The 15,505-nt window shown below is 34.0% G+C and overlaps 1 protein-coding gene across 1 annotated transcript; it reads left to right on the plus strand.

The window, feature by feature from the left end:
• Positions 1 to 357: 357 nt before the first annotated feature.
• On the plus strand, positions 358 to 1,954 carry LOC131811552 (14-3-3 protein zeta/delta-like). Its single transcript, XM_059140202.1, has one exon. The coding sequence runs from the start codon at positions 432 to 434 to the stop codon at positions 1,167 to 1,169; it is 738 nt and encodes a 245-aa protein (XP_058996185.1). The 5' UTR covers positions 358 to 431; the 3' UTR covers positions 1,170 to 1,954.
• The last annotated feature ends 13,551 nt before the right edge of the window (positions 1,955 to 15,505 follow it).

A 15,505-nucleotide genomic window follows, 5' to 3' on the forward strand; every position in this document is an offset into this window, starting at 1 on the left:
AGGTATAAGATCATGCCAGAAAGGACAGTAATTTTACCTAACAACTGCCTGTTCACCCCTTTATTTGTTCATTAGCTAATCTCCAAATTTCTGAATAAATCCCTTTTGTAAGCCAGAATGTGATCTAAAAACTGGGATTTTAAAAATTTTTCATTTGAAATCCAGTTAGTTAACATATATGGTTGTATTAGTTTCATGTGTACAATATAACATATAACACTCAGTGCTCATCATGACAAGTGCCCTAATTAACCCCCATCACTTATTTAATCCATCACTCCTTTCAGATCCTCTCAAGTAACCATCAGTTTGTTCTCCGTAATGAAATGTCTGTTTCTTGGGACAGAGTCTCAGCCTCGCCGCTGCCGCCTGGAGACTGCTGAGCCCCCGTCCGTCCGCCGCCACCCACTCGGGACACAGAACATCCAGTCATGGATAAAAATGAGCTGGTGCAGAAGGCCAAACTGGCCGAGCAGGCTGAGCTATATGATGACATGGCAGCCTGCATGAAGTCTGTAACTGAGCAAGGAGCTGAATTATCCAATGAGGAGAGGAATCTTCTCTCAGTTGCTTATAAAAATGTTGTAGGAGCCTGTAGGTCATCTTGGAGGGTCGTCTCGAGTATTGAGCAAAAGACGGAAGGTGCTGAGAAAAAACAGCAGATGGCTCGAGAATACAGAGAGAAAATCGAGACCGAGCTAAGAGATATCTGCAATGATGTACTGTCTCTTTTGGAAAAGTTTTTGATCCCCAGTGCTTCACAAGCAGAGAGCAAAGTCTTCTATTTGAAAATGAAAGGAGACTACTACCGTTACTTGGCAGAGGTTGCTGCTGGTGATGATAAGAAAGGGATTGTAGATCAGTCACAACAAGCATATCAAGAAGCTTTTGAAATCAGCAAAAAGGAAATGCAACCAACACATCCTATCAGATTGGGTCTGGCCCTTAACTTCTCTGTGTTCTATTACGAAATTCTGAACTCCCCGGAGAAAGCTTGCTCTCTTGCAAAGACAGCTTTTGATGAAGCCATTGCTGAACTTGATACATTAAGTGAAGAGTCATACAAAGACAGCACGCTAATAATGCAATTACTGAGAGACAACTTGACATTGTGGACATCGGACACCCAAGGAGACGAAGCTGAAGCAGGAGAAGGAGGGGAAAATTAACCGGCCTTCCAACTTTTTGTCTGCCTCATTCTAAATTTACACAGTAGACCATTTGTCATCCATGCTGTCCCACAAATAGTTTTTTGTTTACGATTTATGACAGGTTTATGTTACTTCTATTTGAATTTCTATATTTCCCATGTGGTTTTTATGTTGAATATTAGGGGAGTAGAGCCAGTTAACATTTAGGGAATTATCTGTTTTCATCTTGAGGTGGCCAATATGGGGATGTGGAATTTTTATACTAGTTATAAATGTTTGGCATAGTACTTTTGGTACATTGTGGCTTCACAAGGGCCAGTGTTAAAACTGCTTCCATGTCTAAGCAAAGAAAACTGCCTACATATTGGTTTGTCCTGGTAGGGAATAAAAGGGATACTTGGTTCCAGATACAGGTATAGTTTTTGTGGGTACTTTAAGGTTTGGAGCACTTACGAGGCTGTAGTAGAAATGGGTATTCTGTAGATACCGTGTATGGAACCATGAGAATCTGTGGAATACTCAACTCTCAGTGTGCACACCTTTGATTACAGTTGCAGAAGTGTTCCTTTAGTTCCTTTACTCTGGATAAGGGCAGAAACGGTTCACATTCCATTATTTGTAAAGTTACCTGCTGTTTGCTTTCATTATTTTTGCTACACTCCTTTTATTTGTATTTAAATGTTTTAGGCAACCTAAGAACAAATGTACAAGTAAAGATGCAGTAAAAATGAATTGCTTGATATCCATTACTTTATGTGTATCAAGCACAGCAGCAAAATAAAAATCCCATGTATTTAACTTTTCTTTTTCTTTCTTTTTCTTTTTTTTTTTTTTTAGGGTTTTTGGTTTGGTTTGGGGTTTTTTTATGTTTGGGTGGTTTTTTTAATTTTTGTTTTTGTTTTGGGGTTTTTTGTTTTGGGGTATTTTTTGGTTTTGCTTTTGTGATTTTTTTTTTTTTTGATACTTGCCTAATAACATGCATGTGCTGTAAAAAATAGTTAACAGGGAAATAACTTCAGATGATGGCTAGCTTTGTTTAATGTCTTATGAAATTTTCATGAAAAATCCAAGCATAATTGTTAAGAACACGTGTATTAAGTTCATGTAAGGGGAATAAAAGTTTTATGAATGGACAAAAAAAAAAAAGAAATGTCTGTTTCTTGCTTTGTTTCTCTTTCTATGTCTTATTATTTTCCCCTTTGCTTGTTTGTTTTGTTTCTTTTATTCCATATATGAGTAAAGGTATTTGTCTTTCTCTGACTGACTTATTTCACTTTTAGCATTATACTGTCTAGTTCCATCCATGTTATTGAAAATGGCAAGATTTCAGTCTTTTTTTATGGCTGAATAATATTCCATTGTATATACATACCACTTATTCTTTATCGATTCATCAATTGATGGACACTTGGGCTCTTTCCATATCTTAGCTTTATAAATAATGCTGCTATGAACATAGGGGTGCTAGCATCCCTTTGAATAAGTTTCCTTATATTCATTGGGTAAATACCCACCAACAGGATTGTTGGATCACAAAGGACTTCTATTTTTAAATTTTATGGAAATTCCATACTGTTTTCCAATATGGCTGTATCAGTTTGCATCACCACCAACAGTTCACAATTGTTACTTTTTCTTTTTTTTTTTAGATTTTATTCATTTGACAGAGAGAGATCACAAGTAGAGAGAGAGAGGAGGGAGCAGGCTCCATGCCTGCCAGAGAGCCCGATGTGGGACTTGATCCCAGGACCCTGAGATCATGACCTGAGCTGAAGGCAGAGGCTTAACCCACTGAGCCACCCAGGCAGCCCCCACAAGTGTGACTTTTTCACATCCTCCCCAACACCTTTTGTTTCTTGTAGTGTTGATTTTAGCCATTCTGACAGGTGTGAGGTGGTATCTCTTTCTAGTTTTGCTTTGCAATTTCCTGATGATACATGATGATGGACATCTTTTCATGTATCTACTGAAGATTTGAATGTGTTCTTTGGGGAAACACTTGTTCATGTCTTCTATCCATGTTTTTATTGGATTATTTGTTTTTGGATGTTGACTAAAAACTGGATATTAATTAACACACAAGACAGGTTTCCTTGAGCTTAAATTTTATTTGCATGAGTATCATTAACAGGAAAAAATATGCATATGTGTATGTACAAGTGTGTTTATGTATACATCTATCTATCTATCCTCTATCCCCTGTCTTCTAATTGTGGTAAATCCTGTAAGGTGGGGAATGGGATAGTCTGAAGAAATATGCTGCTGGATATGTTGGGTAAGCAAATTTAATTGCACTCAGATGCATTGGATATAAGTGAATCACTCAAATGAGTTATTTAATATTATATAGAAACAAATTAAAATTTTATGTAGTTGAAAATAATAGGTAGTTAAAATAATTTTTGTTGTTTGTTGTTTCTGTGTCTTTTTTTGTTTATATATACTATGGTGTGAATGTTTATGTCTCCCAAAATCATATTATGAAATCTAACTCTGGAAGTGATAGTATTAAAACATAGGGGCCTTTGGGAGGTGATTAGGTCATAAGTGGGATTACAGTCCTTTTAAAGGAGACCCCAGAGAGTTCTCTTGCTTCATTCATCATGTACGTTTACAGTGAGAAGATAGCCATCTATGAGGAAGTGGGCTCTCCCTGGATCTGCCCATTCCTTAATCTTGAACTTCTCAGTTCTACAACTGTGAGAAATAAATTCCTGTTCTTTATAAGCTATTCAGTCTATATCATGTCCGTTATAGCAGCCTGCATGCAGAAGGACAATATGACCTAAAACGAGAGCAATAAATATAAAGTTTCAGTAAAGTCAGTTGGTACAATGTTTTTTTTTTAGAGAAGACATGCTGCTTCATGTTAAACCTTGATATTGTATATGTTTCTTGAAGGGCCACTTCTTACTCCTTTGTATGTTTTCCACAAAGTCCAGGATGATGCCTTACATGAAGGTAATATTTTATAAATACTGTTGGAAATATATACTTCTCTAAAATCTTATTTTGCCTACAGATTACTTGGATCCACTTTGCCTTGTGTAGAATATTTGAAATATATTAAGAACAGAATGTCTCTCTTAATAACATTTAGAATCATCATTAGTTTATGACTCCTGACTCATTTGTTTATGCAGTGATACTTACTGCAAGAACACTGAAGTTTGTAATATAATTTTTGAATTAATCACCAAGCTAGTTTATTATAACTTATGAAAGAATAATTTCTCATGTCGTGTTTCATTCTGCTCTTATGTTATGGTCATGACATTTTCATTAAAATAAAGTAGAAAATAGAAGTTAATAATAAGTGAAAAATAAAAAATAAAAGTAAAACTCTTGTGAAATGTTAAACAATTCTTACTTATTTTGTTTTGCTTTTCCTCTACCATGCTGGCAAACCTGTATTTTGCAGATAGATACAATTTTCTAGTTGCTAGGTTTGTTACTTTTGCTAAAATTTTCAAAATATAAGAAGTTGAATAGTCATGGATTATTTACTAAACTCCTTATCTACACATATAAAAATAAAACAATGATGGTGACCTGGGTATTTCTAAAATTGTATTCTGTTTTTCCATATTATGTTTTACAATGTAATTATTAAAGATTCTGCATATATTAACACCCAACCCCTTCTATCTCATCTGTATGTCCATTACAAAGCATGTATGATTTCTATTCATTGCTATGTTGTGGTGAAGAGATTGTCTGAAGTAGTCCTAGATTTATGCAGGTAGATCTTAAGCTACAGTGCTCTTGTTTATTTGCTTGTTCGTGATCAGTATGTCTGAAAGATGGTAACTATTGCATCAGGTATGACGATTAAAAAATATTATTGGTGCCTGATACACTGTGATGAAATAGGTAAGTCGATTTATAATTTGTTAATTAAATTAGAAAAGAAATTCCTTTGGATTTGTCCTTTATTAAGAGTTTTTTTTTTAAACGAATTCCTTGGGATGGTATTTGTGTAATATATATCACATGCCTCAACCTTTAAATTTGAATGTAGAAAAGAGTGATCAGAATGAGCCTAGAAAATATTGTTATGAAATATTTTTGTTCCGTTATATTATGTTAATTTGGGAAATACTGGTAGTTATTTTTATTAGCATTTCCTACTTTCCACATGCCCTTACAGATGAGATATCATGTTTTTCCTACTCTTTTATTCGTGGTTGTTATATTCTTCATGATCAATAACAATCAGTGAAAATTCATAACATTAATTTTCTTTGGGAAAGTGATATTTTAGCAAGAATCCATGACCCAAAATTTTAGCTGTTGTTCATCCAGTAGGTGAGACTATCAATGTTCCCGAAATTTCAAGAAATAGAACTTATTAATTGTGTTGGTTAATGTTTATTGTCTCTGAACTTAGAGGTGCATAATTCAATTTGAAATTTATTTTGAATTGAAAACAAGGTCTTACTGAAGTTTAGTCATCCCACTTTATATCAGGCCTCCAGTACAATCTTATTTATTTATAGAAAATATCGTAAACATAAATGTCACTTTTCCTATTGCATTTATACTGAAACTGCAATGGCTCAAAGACGTCAGATCTGAAAAACACTACCTTTCTATAATTTCTGTTTCCTAGGAGGAATGGATATACCATTTTAGCACAATTATCCAACAGTATTCAAAACCACCATGAATTTTAAAACATAGTTATTACACCATAAAAATCAAGTATGAAAATGTATAGACAACCAAGTCTCTATCTGTAAATGAAATACTCCCACACAGACTGGTTTTAAAACTTTCTAACTTAAGGAATTTGATAGCACAGACTCAGGGTAGTAGTTTCAGTGCCTACAGTATACTTTCAGGGAGAGAGTAATGTAGGCTCTGAGTCACTGTCTGCCTAGAGATGACCTAATAGTGGTTCTGGCATTGTTTGTTTGTTTGTTTTTGAAAATACTTTCCTGGGTGTCATTCAGAAAATGCAGAGTTTGGCAATCTATATAAATTAAGGATGATCTTTTTGAATGTTTGTCTTTCACCACATCAAATGAACATAATTGGACAGAAATTCCACTAAATTAAGCATTGTTAGGAAACGTGTAAATTGGAGCTGCTCAAATTAGTTGCTCTTTGAACTATGTGTTGTTGGTTCAGGATTAGATAAGGAGTTTGAAGGAGAACCTAAATCATTGCTTCCTTTTTTGAGAGAGTCTTAGCATATTTTCTTAAAATTAGCTGAAATAAACAATGTGTTTAGTCGCAAAGTGATTTGCATTTTTGCACAAACTCCCTATCTCCTTGAGAATTATAACAAATATTTCATGAAACATCATTGATCTTTACTTTGTTACACTGCTGTAAAAAACATTCAGAGTTACCAGTTAAAAGTGTTAGTGTTGAGATGAAATGTCATGCATTTTTCTTCACTTCCATGCAAATGAACACAGTAATTTATTAAGACACAATGAAGAAAAAAAAATTGACAATGAGTTCCAGATGTTAAAAATCACTTGCCATTCAATCCAAATTGTGAGTTTGATCGGTTACCGAACACTTTATAAGGCACCCCCGGTATATTTACAGAGATTATTTTTTTCTTACCAATTTTGATTATTCTGTCTTGCAATGCAGAGAAAGCTAACTAATTTAAAATAAACTTCCGTTAATTTCGATTGTTATAAACTTAAAATTGATCAATTTCCATATACAGAGTTTAAAATGTTCACAATTTACATTAAATATATATTCTGTGTATACCTTGGAAAAATGATACTGAAAATTGAAATTAAAATGATGTTGTATATAGCTGCAAGAAGCCGCCTGTCCCATTTCATCTTACTATATAAGTTGTGTCAGGTAATTTATAAAATCCCTACTGCATAACAAATCTATTTTTTGTTGGAATGGGTAGTAATGTTTGTTCTTATTTCTAAATAAGAGTTGGTCTATGAGTGCATCTGCAACTTTATTTTTCTTGAGTGGCTTCATGGTCTTGAACTGAGAATGGCCAGAACATTAAACATCCAAATAATATAATTTGACGTAATTAGACATCAAGGAAATGCAATTAAAATGACACTGAGATATCACTACACACTTATCAGAATGGCTAAAATAAAATATAATGAAAAGACCAAAAGAAAAAAATATACCATTTGATGATACACAATGGCAAGTTGTACCATCCCTTAACCATCTCAGACTAGTGTAGTGTTAAATTTGATTTCTAAGCAATGTTTTGGGTCACTTCCCACATTTCAAGGATTTAAAGTGCTATCATTTTACTTAAAACTGTGAAATTTGGTCAGATTTAAATTTCAATTTATGTTAAAACACTCTGTAAACTGTGTTAAACTTTGACATTTGTTCCCTCTGTTCAGTGAATAACACTATATCATATTTTGAAAAATACACTAATTTTCATTTTTAAAAATATCCCTTTTTCCTCTTATGGTAATTATTAATATGAATTAATAGTAGAATTTGATATGGTTCCATATGACCATAAATATTGTATATTATCAAATTTAATAATGAATATAATGTACTTCTTTGGACTATTTTTAAAGACATGTCTACTCTTAAAAAAAATGAAGGTACACTTCTTCAGTTCACACAAATTTCACTTTATTATATATAACCTCAGATAAATTTCAACAAATCATAAATTATTAAAATTATGTCTACTTAAAAATCTCATAGAAGAGTAAAACCATCAAAAATAAAAATAAACACACACAACACACACACATCAACCATGTATTGGCAAATCACAATTGCTGTAACAATACATTAGGCATTCCACAGTTAAGGGCTATCAAAATTTCCATCAGTGACAAAAAGATTTGTATCCAAATGGACTGATTTTCCAGAATCCAAGAAAATGTCTCCTAGGGTTTATTTAAAGATAAATATTTGAACAAATACTTCTTAAATTTAGAAAATTCAGAACATACGATTAAAGAATATTTGCAGTGCAGACTATATTCAATCCTTCCTTCAAAATGTGCCTTTGAGTACATAATTCTGTTTTCTCTATCTAAATTGAGCTGTCCTCCAAGGAAGTTTTCTAAAATGTGTGTCTCTGTGTGATAAATGTTCTAAGACCTAACATACTTCATTGTATTTTTACTGTGCCCTCAAATTTAATCAATAATTTGGCTTGATGTATAATATCTAGTTTCAAATATCTTTTCCATATATGCAAACACCCAGCTGTCTCCTTTATATGCCATTACTACTGAGAATTCTGCTGTCAGTATTATTCTTGTACATTTTAGGTGATCTGTTCTTCTCTTGGGCATCATTTATGCTCTTCTCTGTTTTTGATATTCTTAAAACTCACCATAATATATATGAGTGTTTTTTTAAAGATTTTATTTATTTATTTGACAGAGAGAAATCTCAAGTAGTTGGAGAGGCAGGCAGAGAGAGAGAGAGGAGGAAGCAGGCTCCCCGCCAAGCAGAGTGCCCCATGCGGGACTTGATCCCAGGACCCTGAGATCATGACCTGAGCTGAAGGCAGCGGCTTAACCCACTGAGCCACCCAGGCACCCTATATGAGTGGTTGTGTGTGTGTGTGGTTTTTGTTTTGTTTCTGATTTCTCATGTTTGGCATCATTTTAAGTCTGGTATCTTTTATCTTTCTTTAATTCTCCAAAATTTATCTCAGTACTTATTTAGATATTTTCTTTATTTTTTTCTCTCTTCTGCTGCATTTGGGCAGAAGTCATTAATTTGTTTGTTTGTTTGTTTGTTTGTTTTTCCCAACTCACTTATTCATTTTACAGCTATATTCCTCTTAGTCTCCATTTATTGTATTCTTTATTTCAAAAATTTTCACTTAATTTATATTCACAGTATATTATCTTTCTTTTCTTTGTATATGCATATCATTATTTTATCATATACTTTTAAGCTATTTTTTAAAATATTTTATTTATATATTTGACAGTGAGAAATCACAAGTAGGCAGAGAGGCGGGCAGAGAGAGAGGAAGGGAAGCAGGCTACCTGATGAGCAGAAAGCCTGATGTGGGGCTTGATCCCAGGACCCTGAGATCATGACTTGAACCGAAGGCAGTGGCTTAACCCACTGAGCCACCCAGGTGCCCCTTTTAAGCTATTTTTTTTAAAGTACAGTCATTCTTTTTTTTTTTTTTTAAGATTTTATTTATTTATTTATTTGACAAAGAGAGATCACAAGTAGACGGAGGGCAGGCAGAGAGAGAGAGAGAGAGAGAGAGAGAGAAGCAGACTCCCTGCTGAGCAGAGAGCCTGATGCAGGATTTGATCCCAGGACCCTGAGATCATGACCTGAGCTGAAGGCAGTGGCTTAATCCACTGAGCCACCTAGGCGCCCCTAAGCTATTTTTTAAATTCCTGTTCCAATAACACTTGGATGCCATATAAAGTTAACCACATCATCTTTTTTAGGTAAGTAGTTGTACTTTTTATGTGCATAGTTATTTTGGTTAAAATAACCAATTTGAGTTCAGCTCTTCTTAGGATCATCAAATCTCTTAAAGTCTGGGTATCCTAGCATTTTCTAAGCAACAATAAAAATACATTGACACCTGGTAGCTTAATTATAATAATGTTTTCTTTCTAATCATTCACAATAGCATTACATTCTGAGTAGCTTCCTTCTATTTTGCAGCTATAGTGTTTGGAAAAACTTGAATTGTGATATCACTGTGATAATGTTAATTAGTCAGGGTTTTTCAGAGAATCGGGAAGAGAAAAAAAAAAAGGAAGATATTGTCCAGGGCCAACTCTAGAAGTGACTATTAAAACATCTGTCCAAATTCAATTGAACAAAACTCAGAAATGCCATCTCCAGTGAAATACAAAGAAGATTATATATAGTTCTGGGCACACACATCTCATTTGACCCAATGATGTACATCAATGAAAGACTGAAGGCCAATCACCACTCCATGGGAGAATTTAAAAATATATTTACCAAAGAGGCCAAGAATTCAGAATCACAAATACTTCAGAACTAATAATAACTGCCTTCACTTGATGTTATTCTATAAGATAAATCCTACGATCAAGTTTCCATTTTAAATTCTTACGATTTTAGATTCTTAATTCCTTATGAAGAAGCATCATTTGGAGGGAGCCGTTTTCATAATTTATCATCCATTAGCCTTTTTTAAGATTTTATTTATTTAGTGGACAGAGAGAGAGAGAGAGAGAGAGAGAGATTACAAGTAAGCAGGCTTCCTTTTGAGCAGAGCCCGATGTGGGGCTGAATCCCAGGACACAGAGACCATGACTTGAGATGAAGGCAGAGGCTTAACCCACCACCCACATGATGAGAGAGCCCCTCAGGTGTCTCTCATCCATCAGCCTTAATTGTTTGGAGTAAAATGTGTGGATGAATAATGCCTTAGGGAGCTAATCTCTGTAAAGAATTTTCAAGTCTTTACCCCTTCAAGGTTTTTGCACAGTTCTGATAGCCTCTAAACATCCAGCTGATTTCTACAGTGACAGGCCTGTTAAAAACTCTCCTCAAACCAGGAATAGAGCTTGAAACATACCAGTCAAGAGAAAGTTTGAGTCTTTTAAGGAATTTATCATCATTTCTTTGTTTTTGGTTAATATCCAAAAATAGTTCTATATTACACTTGCATAATTTCTCCAGAGCTGACTTTGAAGGAGGCATTCAGTTCCAGCTAGTTCCATATGTTGGCAAGATCTATATTTCTATGTATAAAAAAATATATTTTAGAGCGTCTGGGTGGCTCAGTGGATTAAAATCTCTGCCTTCGGCTCAGGTTATGATTCCAGGTTCCTGGAATTGAGTCCCACAGTGGGCTCTCTTCTCAGCAGGGAGCCTGCTTCCATTCCTCTCTCTCTGCCTTCCTCTCTGTCTTCCTGTGATCTCTGTCAAGTAAATAAATAAAATTAAAAAAAACATATTTTATACGAGTTATTCATGTTTATTAACTAACATATCACAATACAAATAATACAAACAGTTGCTCTTTAATAATACCTTCAACCAAGATAAAAAAATATGTCATATTTTCTCCAAAAATTTTATATCATCTGATAGGTCAGATATATATAAAATTACATTTAAAGTTTTAAAAATATCAGCAAATATTTTCATTTAAATTCAAATTTCAAAGAAAATCTACTTTTGCAAACACGACTTTTTATCCTATTTTTTTTAATTTTGTCGACAACTGACAAATTGTTTAGTGAGACTTTAAATGTTAGATCGAAAAAATGATTAATAGAGGTAGGTTCAAAATATTATGTTCCATTAAAAATGATTTAGTCTTTGATGAACATCTGTTTGGTAATATGTTGTATCCAGATATAGTAAATTAATGACATATATAAAATTATAGAGAATTGTCACCTTCCATTTTATTATGAGTAGAGCTTTTAAAATGCTATTTGTCACAACCTGTCTTCTTGTCATTATGTAGCATTATGTAGCATTTTAAAAATGTATTCTCTTCACTTTGAAGCCTTTTAGAAATCTAAAATATGACTTTCTATGGTTTGTGTTTCCATATTCCTTTATTGCCAGGTTGAACAAATCCACATGCTTTGATTCAAAGGTAATAAATTCCTCTTATTTGGAAAAATGATGTTTATTTTTGTTCTCTCAGCCTTAGCAGGTGGTTTCATTTTAGCAAACTTCAGAGTTATAATTTCATGCTTATTAAAAACATTTATTATGATCTACATAGATGAATGGAACTTTTATTTTATTAAATTATTTGCCAAAAAATCTGTTATTTTTAAAAATGTATTTCCTTTGAAGGGTTATTTTAGAGCATTCAGAGAGGATCTAGGAGTGTGGTATTATGCAATTTTTAAGTAGGTATGAAATGGTTATTTATATGATTGTTTCTTTAAGGCTTATGTATATTGTTCATTATATGCTATAAAATATTTTGAAAGTAAATTTAAGGTATGTTTTACATAGTTTATTTTTTGGAAAAAAATATTGAAATGACTTATGAAATTCAGTATACTCTCAACATTAATTTATTCTGAAATTTACCAATTGTCTATTGAACCTATTATATGGCAGATATTACTTCAGACTACACTGGTAAATGAAATACTTGGCTTTGTAGAACTTTTATTTTAATGGGTGAGACAATTAAAAGCTATAAACCTTAATAAAAATTGCATAGTGCATTCAATAATGATGAGTACAATGGGGAAAAAGAAAAATTAGATCAGGGTGAGAAAAATCAAGGTTGCTAGGCAGGGGATGGGGAGATAAAAATTTTAATAGGAAGATCAGGGTAGTTACAATGAAGCTGACAACGAACAAAGGTATGGAAATGTGATGAATTTGCCCAGAATAATCAGCAATAAGGTCACTCCAGACAAAGGAATTTGCTATCTTGAAGGCCATAAGGTTGGATCGTGCCTGGCATATCTGAGGAATAGCAAGGAGGCCACTGTGAGTGACTGAAGAGTAGCAGGGAAAGAGGTCACAGAGGTTAAATGAGTGGCTAGATCATGTAAAAGCTTAGAAGTCATTGTAAAACTCTGGCTTTTATATTTGGAAACTTACTGTGTGATAGAATTTCTGCTAATAACTGAGAGTTCAAATGTCGATAAAATTTCAAGGATTCTTTTTCTTGTAAGACAGAATAAAGAAAAAGAGTTCATATTTTCACATGGTGTAACAAATGCTCGGAGATCCAAGTGTAGGAAGCTATGGGAGCACAGAAGAAGGCACTAAAATCACAGCAATATATTTGATGACTGTGACTATATATAAATTTGTATTTTCTAGATTTTTTATAGTCATGGAATCACACAGTATATACTATTCATTGCCTGGCTTTTCTTTCTCAGCATCATTACTTTGAAAATCTCCAATTGTAAATAGATCATTTTGATGTTGAATAGTAATCTCTTTAATGAATAGATCATAATTTGTCTTTGCTCTATTGATGGACATTGATGAACATTTCCACTGTTTTCAATTCTTAAAAATAAAGCTGCTATGAAATTCATATACAAGTCCTTGTACGAACATAGGGTTTGTTTCTCTTGGTTAAATGCCTAGAAGTAAAATGACTATTTGTAAAACTGCTACATATTTTGCATTTAAAAATTTTTCAAACTATTTTCCAAAGTGTGGTATCATGATATATGCCAACAACTGTTTAGATTTTTTGTTGCTTCTCAATCTAGCTCAGAAGAAGTACAATTAGCCTTTATAATTTTAGCCATTCTAATAGATATGTAAGCATGTCTCATTATGATTTTAATTTGTATTTCTTTAATGTCTAAATGTTGAGAAATTTGTCATGTGCTTATAAGCCATCCATATCCTTTTGGTGACATGTCTCTTCAATAATTTTCTTCACATGTAAAATTCGATACTCTGTTTGGTTATTAGTAAGGTTTTTTTATTTTTATTCATTTTTTAATAATAAGAGTAGATGTCCATTATCAGATATATAATTTGCAAATCCCTTCTCCATCTTTATGGTTTCTCAATGGAGCTTTGATAGCTGTGTCTTTCAAGAAATATGCTACTTCTTTCCTGGTACACGGAGATATGACTAGAACATTATCAGTGTTGACCTGTGCAAAGAAAATCATGGCTTAAGATATATGTAGTCTGCGGTTGTTGGGAGTGTTCTGTAATATCAAGCATATCTAGTTAGTTGATAATTATGTTCAAGTCTTACATGTCTTACCAATTAGATGATAATTTGTCTATATAATCTTAAAATAAAGGTATTGAAATTTTTTTCCATTTCTCTTCTAAGGTAGAAGTTATGATTTTTGTTCTTAGTTTTTCCCTATATATCCCCAAATCTGTTATTAAGTATTAAAAGTCAAGAATTATTATACTCCCTGAGGAATTCATCCTTTTACTCTTCTGTAATTTTGACTTGATCTTTATGTCTGATAATGAAATTTGCTTTAAAATCACTTTTCATTATCTTGATATAACCACCAAAGTTATAGCGTGATTAGTGTTAATATAGCATATTTTTTCATTTACTTTTTAAAGCACTTCTATATTTAATCCTGACAAAAAAACAAAACAGCTTTTTAGCTCTGGAAGCATCTTTCTAAGTTATCTCTTTTTTTTTTTTTTTTTTTAATGAAGCACTAGCAATTTTTGTTAAGGGACCTAAACTGAAAGTAGGTTTAGAAATTTATTTATTTATTTATTTATTTAGTAAAAGATTTTCTTTTGTTTATTGACAGCAAGAGAGAGATAGAGGAAGCGCACAAGCGGGGGGAATCACGTGCAAAGGGAGAGGAAGAAGCAAGCTCCTTAGGGTGCAAGTAGTCCCATGCACGGCTGGATCCCTGTACACTGGAATCATGACCTCAGCCAAAGGCAAACATCTGCTTAAACAACTCAGTCATCCAGGCACCCCTAGAAAATTTAAAAAAATTTTATAAACATTTTGTTTCTTTCTTTCATTTTTAATATTTTATTTATTTGATAGACAGAGAGACAGGAAGAGGAATTATAAGCAGGGCAGAGGGAAAAGGGGAAGCATATTTCCCACTGAGCAGAGAGTATGGTGTGGGGCTCCATCCCAGGACCCTGGGATCATGACCTGAAAAGAAGGGACACTTATGGAGGAAGCCACCCAGACCCCTCTTTTATTTGTTTTTAATATATGGCAACTGATGCTTCCCAGCCACGAGGATCATATTATCCATTGATTAAATCTTTGATAACAACCTATTTAAAAAGGTGTGTAAATATATACTTACTCAGATTTATACACTTTGTGTTTTCTTCATAGTTTGGGGCTGGACCCCATGGTCACAACACTGCTTCCAGTCTTTGCCTTCCCGTCTTTTGATACCCGGTATTTGGTCAGAAAAGCAAATTAGTATCAAAATTAATAAGCCCTTGGCACCATATCTCTGGAGCAGGGGTTGCTCTTAGCCATGGCCCAGAGCAGTTGACCTCCCCTCGCTAGTGCTATAGCCCCAAGGACTAGGAACCTGCCACCAGAACTCAGTCTTACATGTTATGCTAAGCAGACAAAACCAAAACAGGAAAGCTCCGACAGCTTTCACTCGCATGCCTCATCTCCCACTCCCTCGACGTCCAGGCAGTACCAGATGCCAGGGAGGGGACTTGGTCCAACATATGGGAGGGAAGGAAGTGGCCACGAGCAAGTACCTGCCTCCCTGTGCCTTTCTTTCATGAGCAGGTTGTAAGGAGGAGGAAGAGGTAGGGGAAGAGCGGTGAACTTAAGGGGTGAAGGCCTCAGGTAGGCAGCTGGCTCCTGCCAGTAGGAAAGGGAGAAAGGAGAAGGCAGTGAGTCTTGCAGGGAGGGTGGGGGTAAGGGTTACATCTTATGATGGAATCTGGACAGGAGTAACAGGGATACTAGTCAT

This window comes from Mustela lutreola, chromosome 11, assembly GCF_030435805.1.
Source record: "Mustela lutreola isolate mMusLut2 chromosome 11, mMusLut2.pri, whole genome shotgun sequence".
Classification (NCBI taxonomy): domain Eukaryota; kingdom Metazoa; phylum Chordata; class Mammalia; order Carnivora; family Mustelidae; genus Mustela; species Mustela lutreola.

Coding starts and splice junctions, on each gene's coding strand:
- LOC131811552 (XM_059140202.1), top strand. CDS start 432: ATGGATAAAAATGAGCTGGTGCAGAAGGCCAAACTGGCCGAGCAGGCT.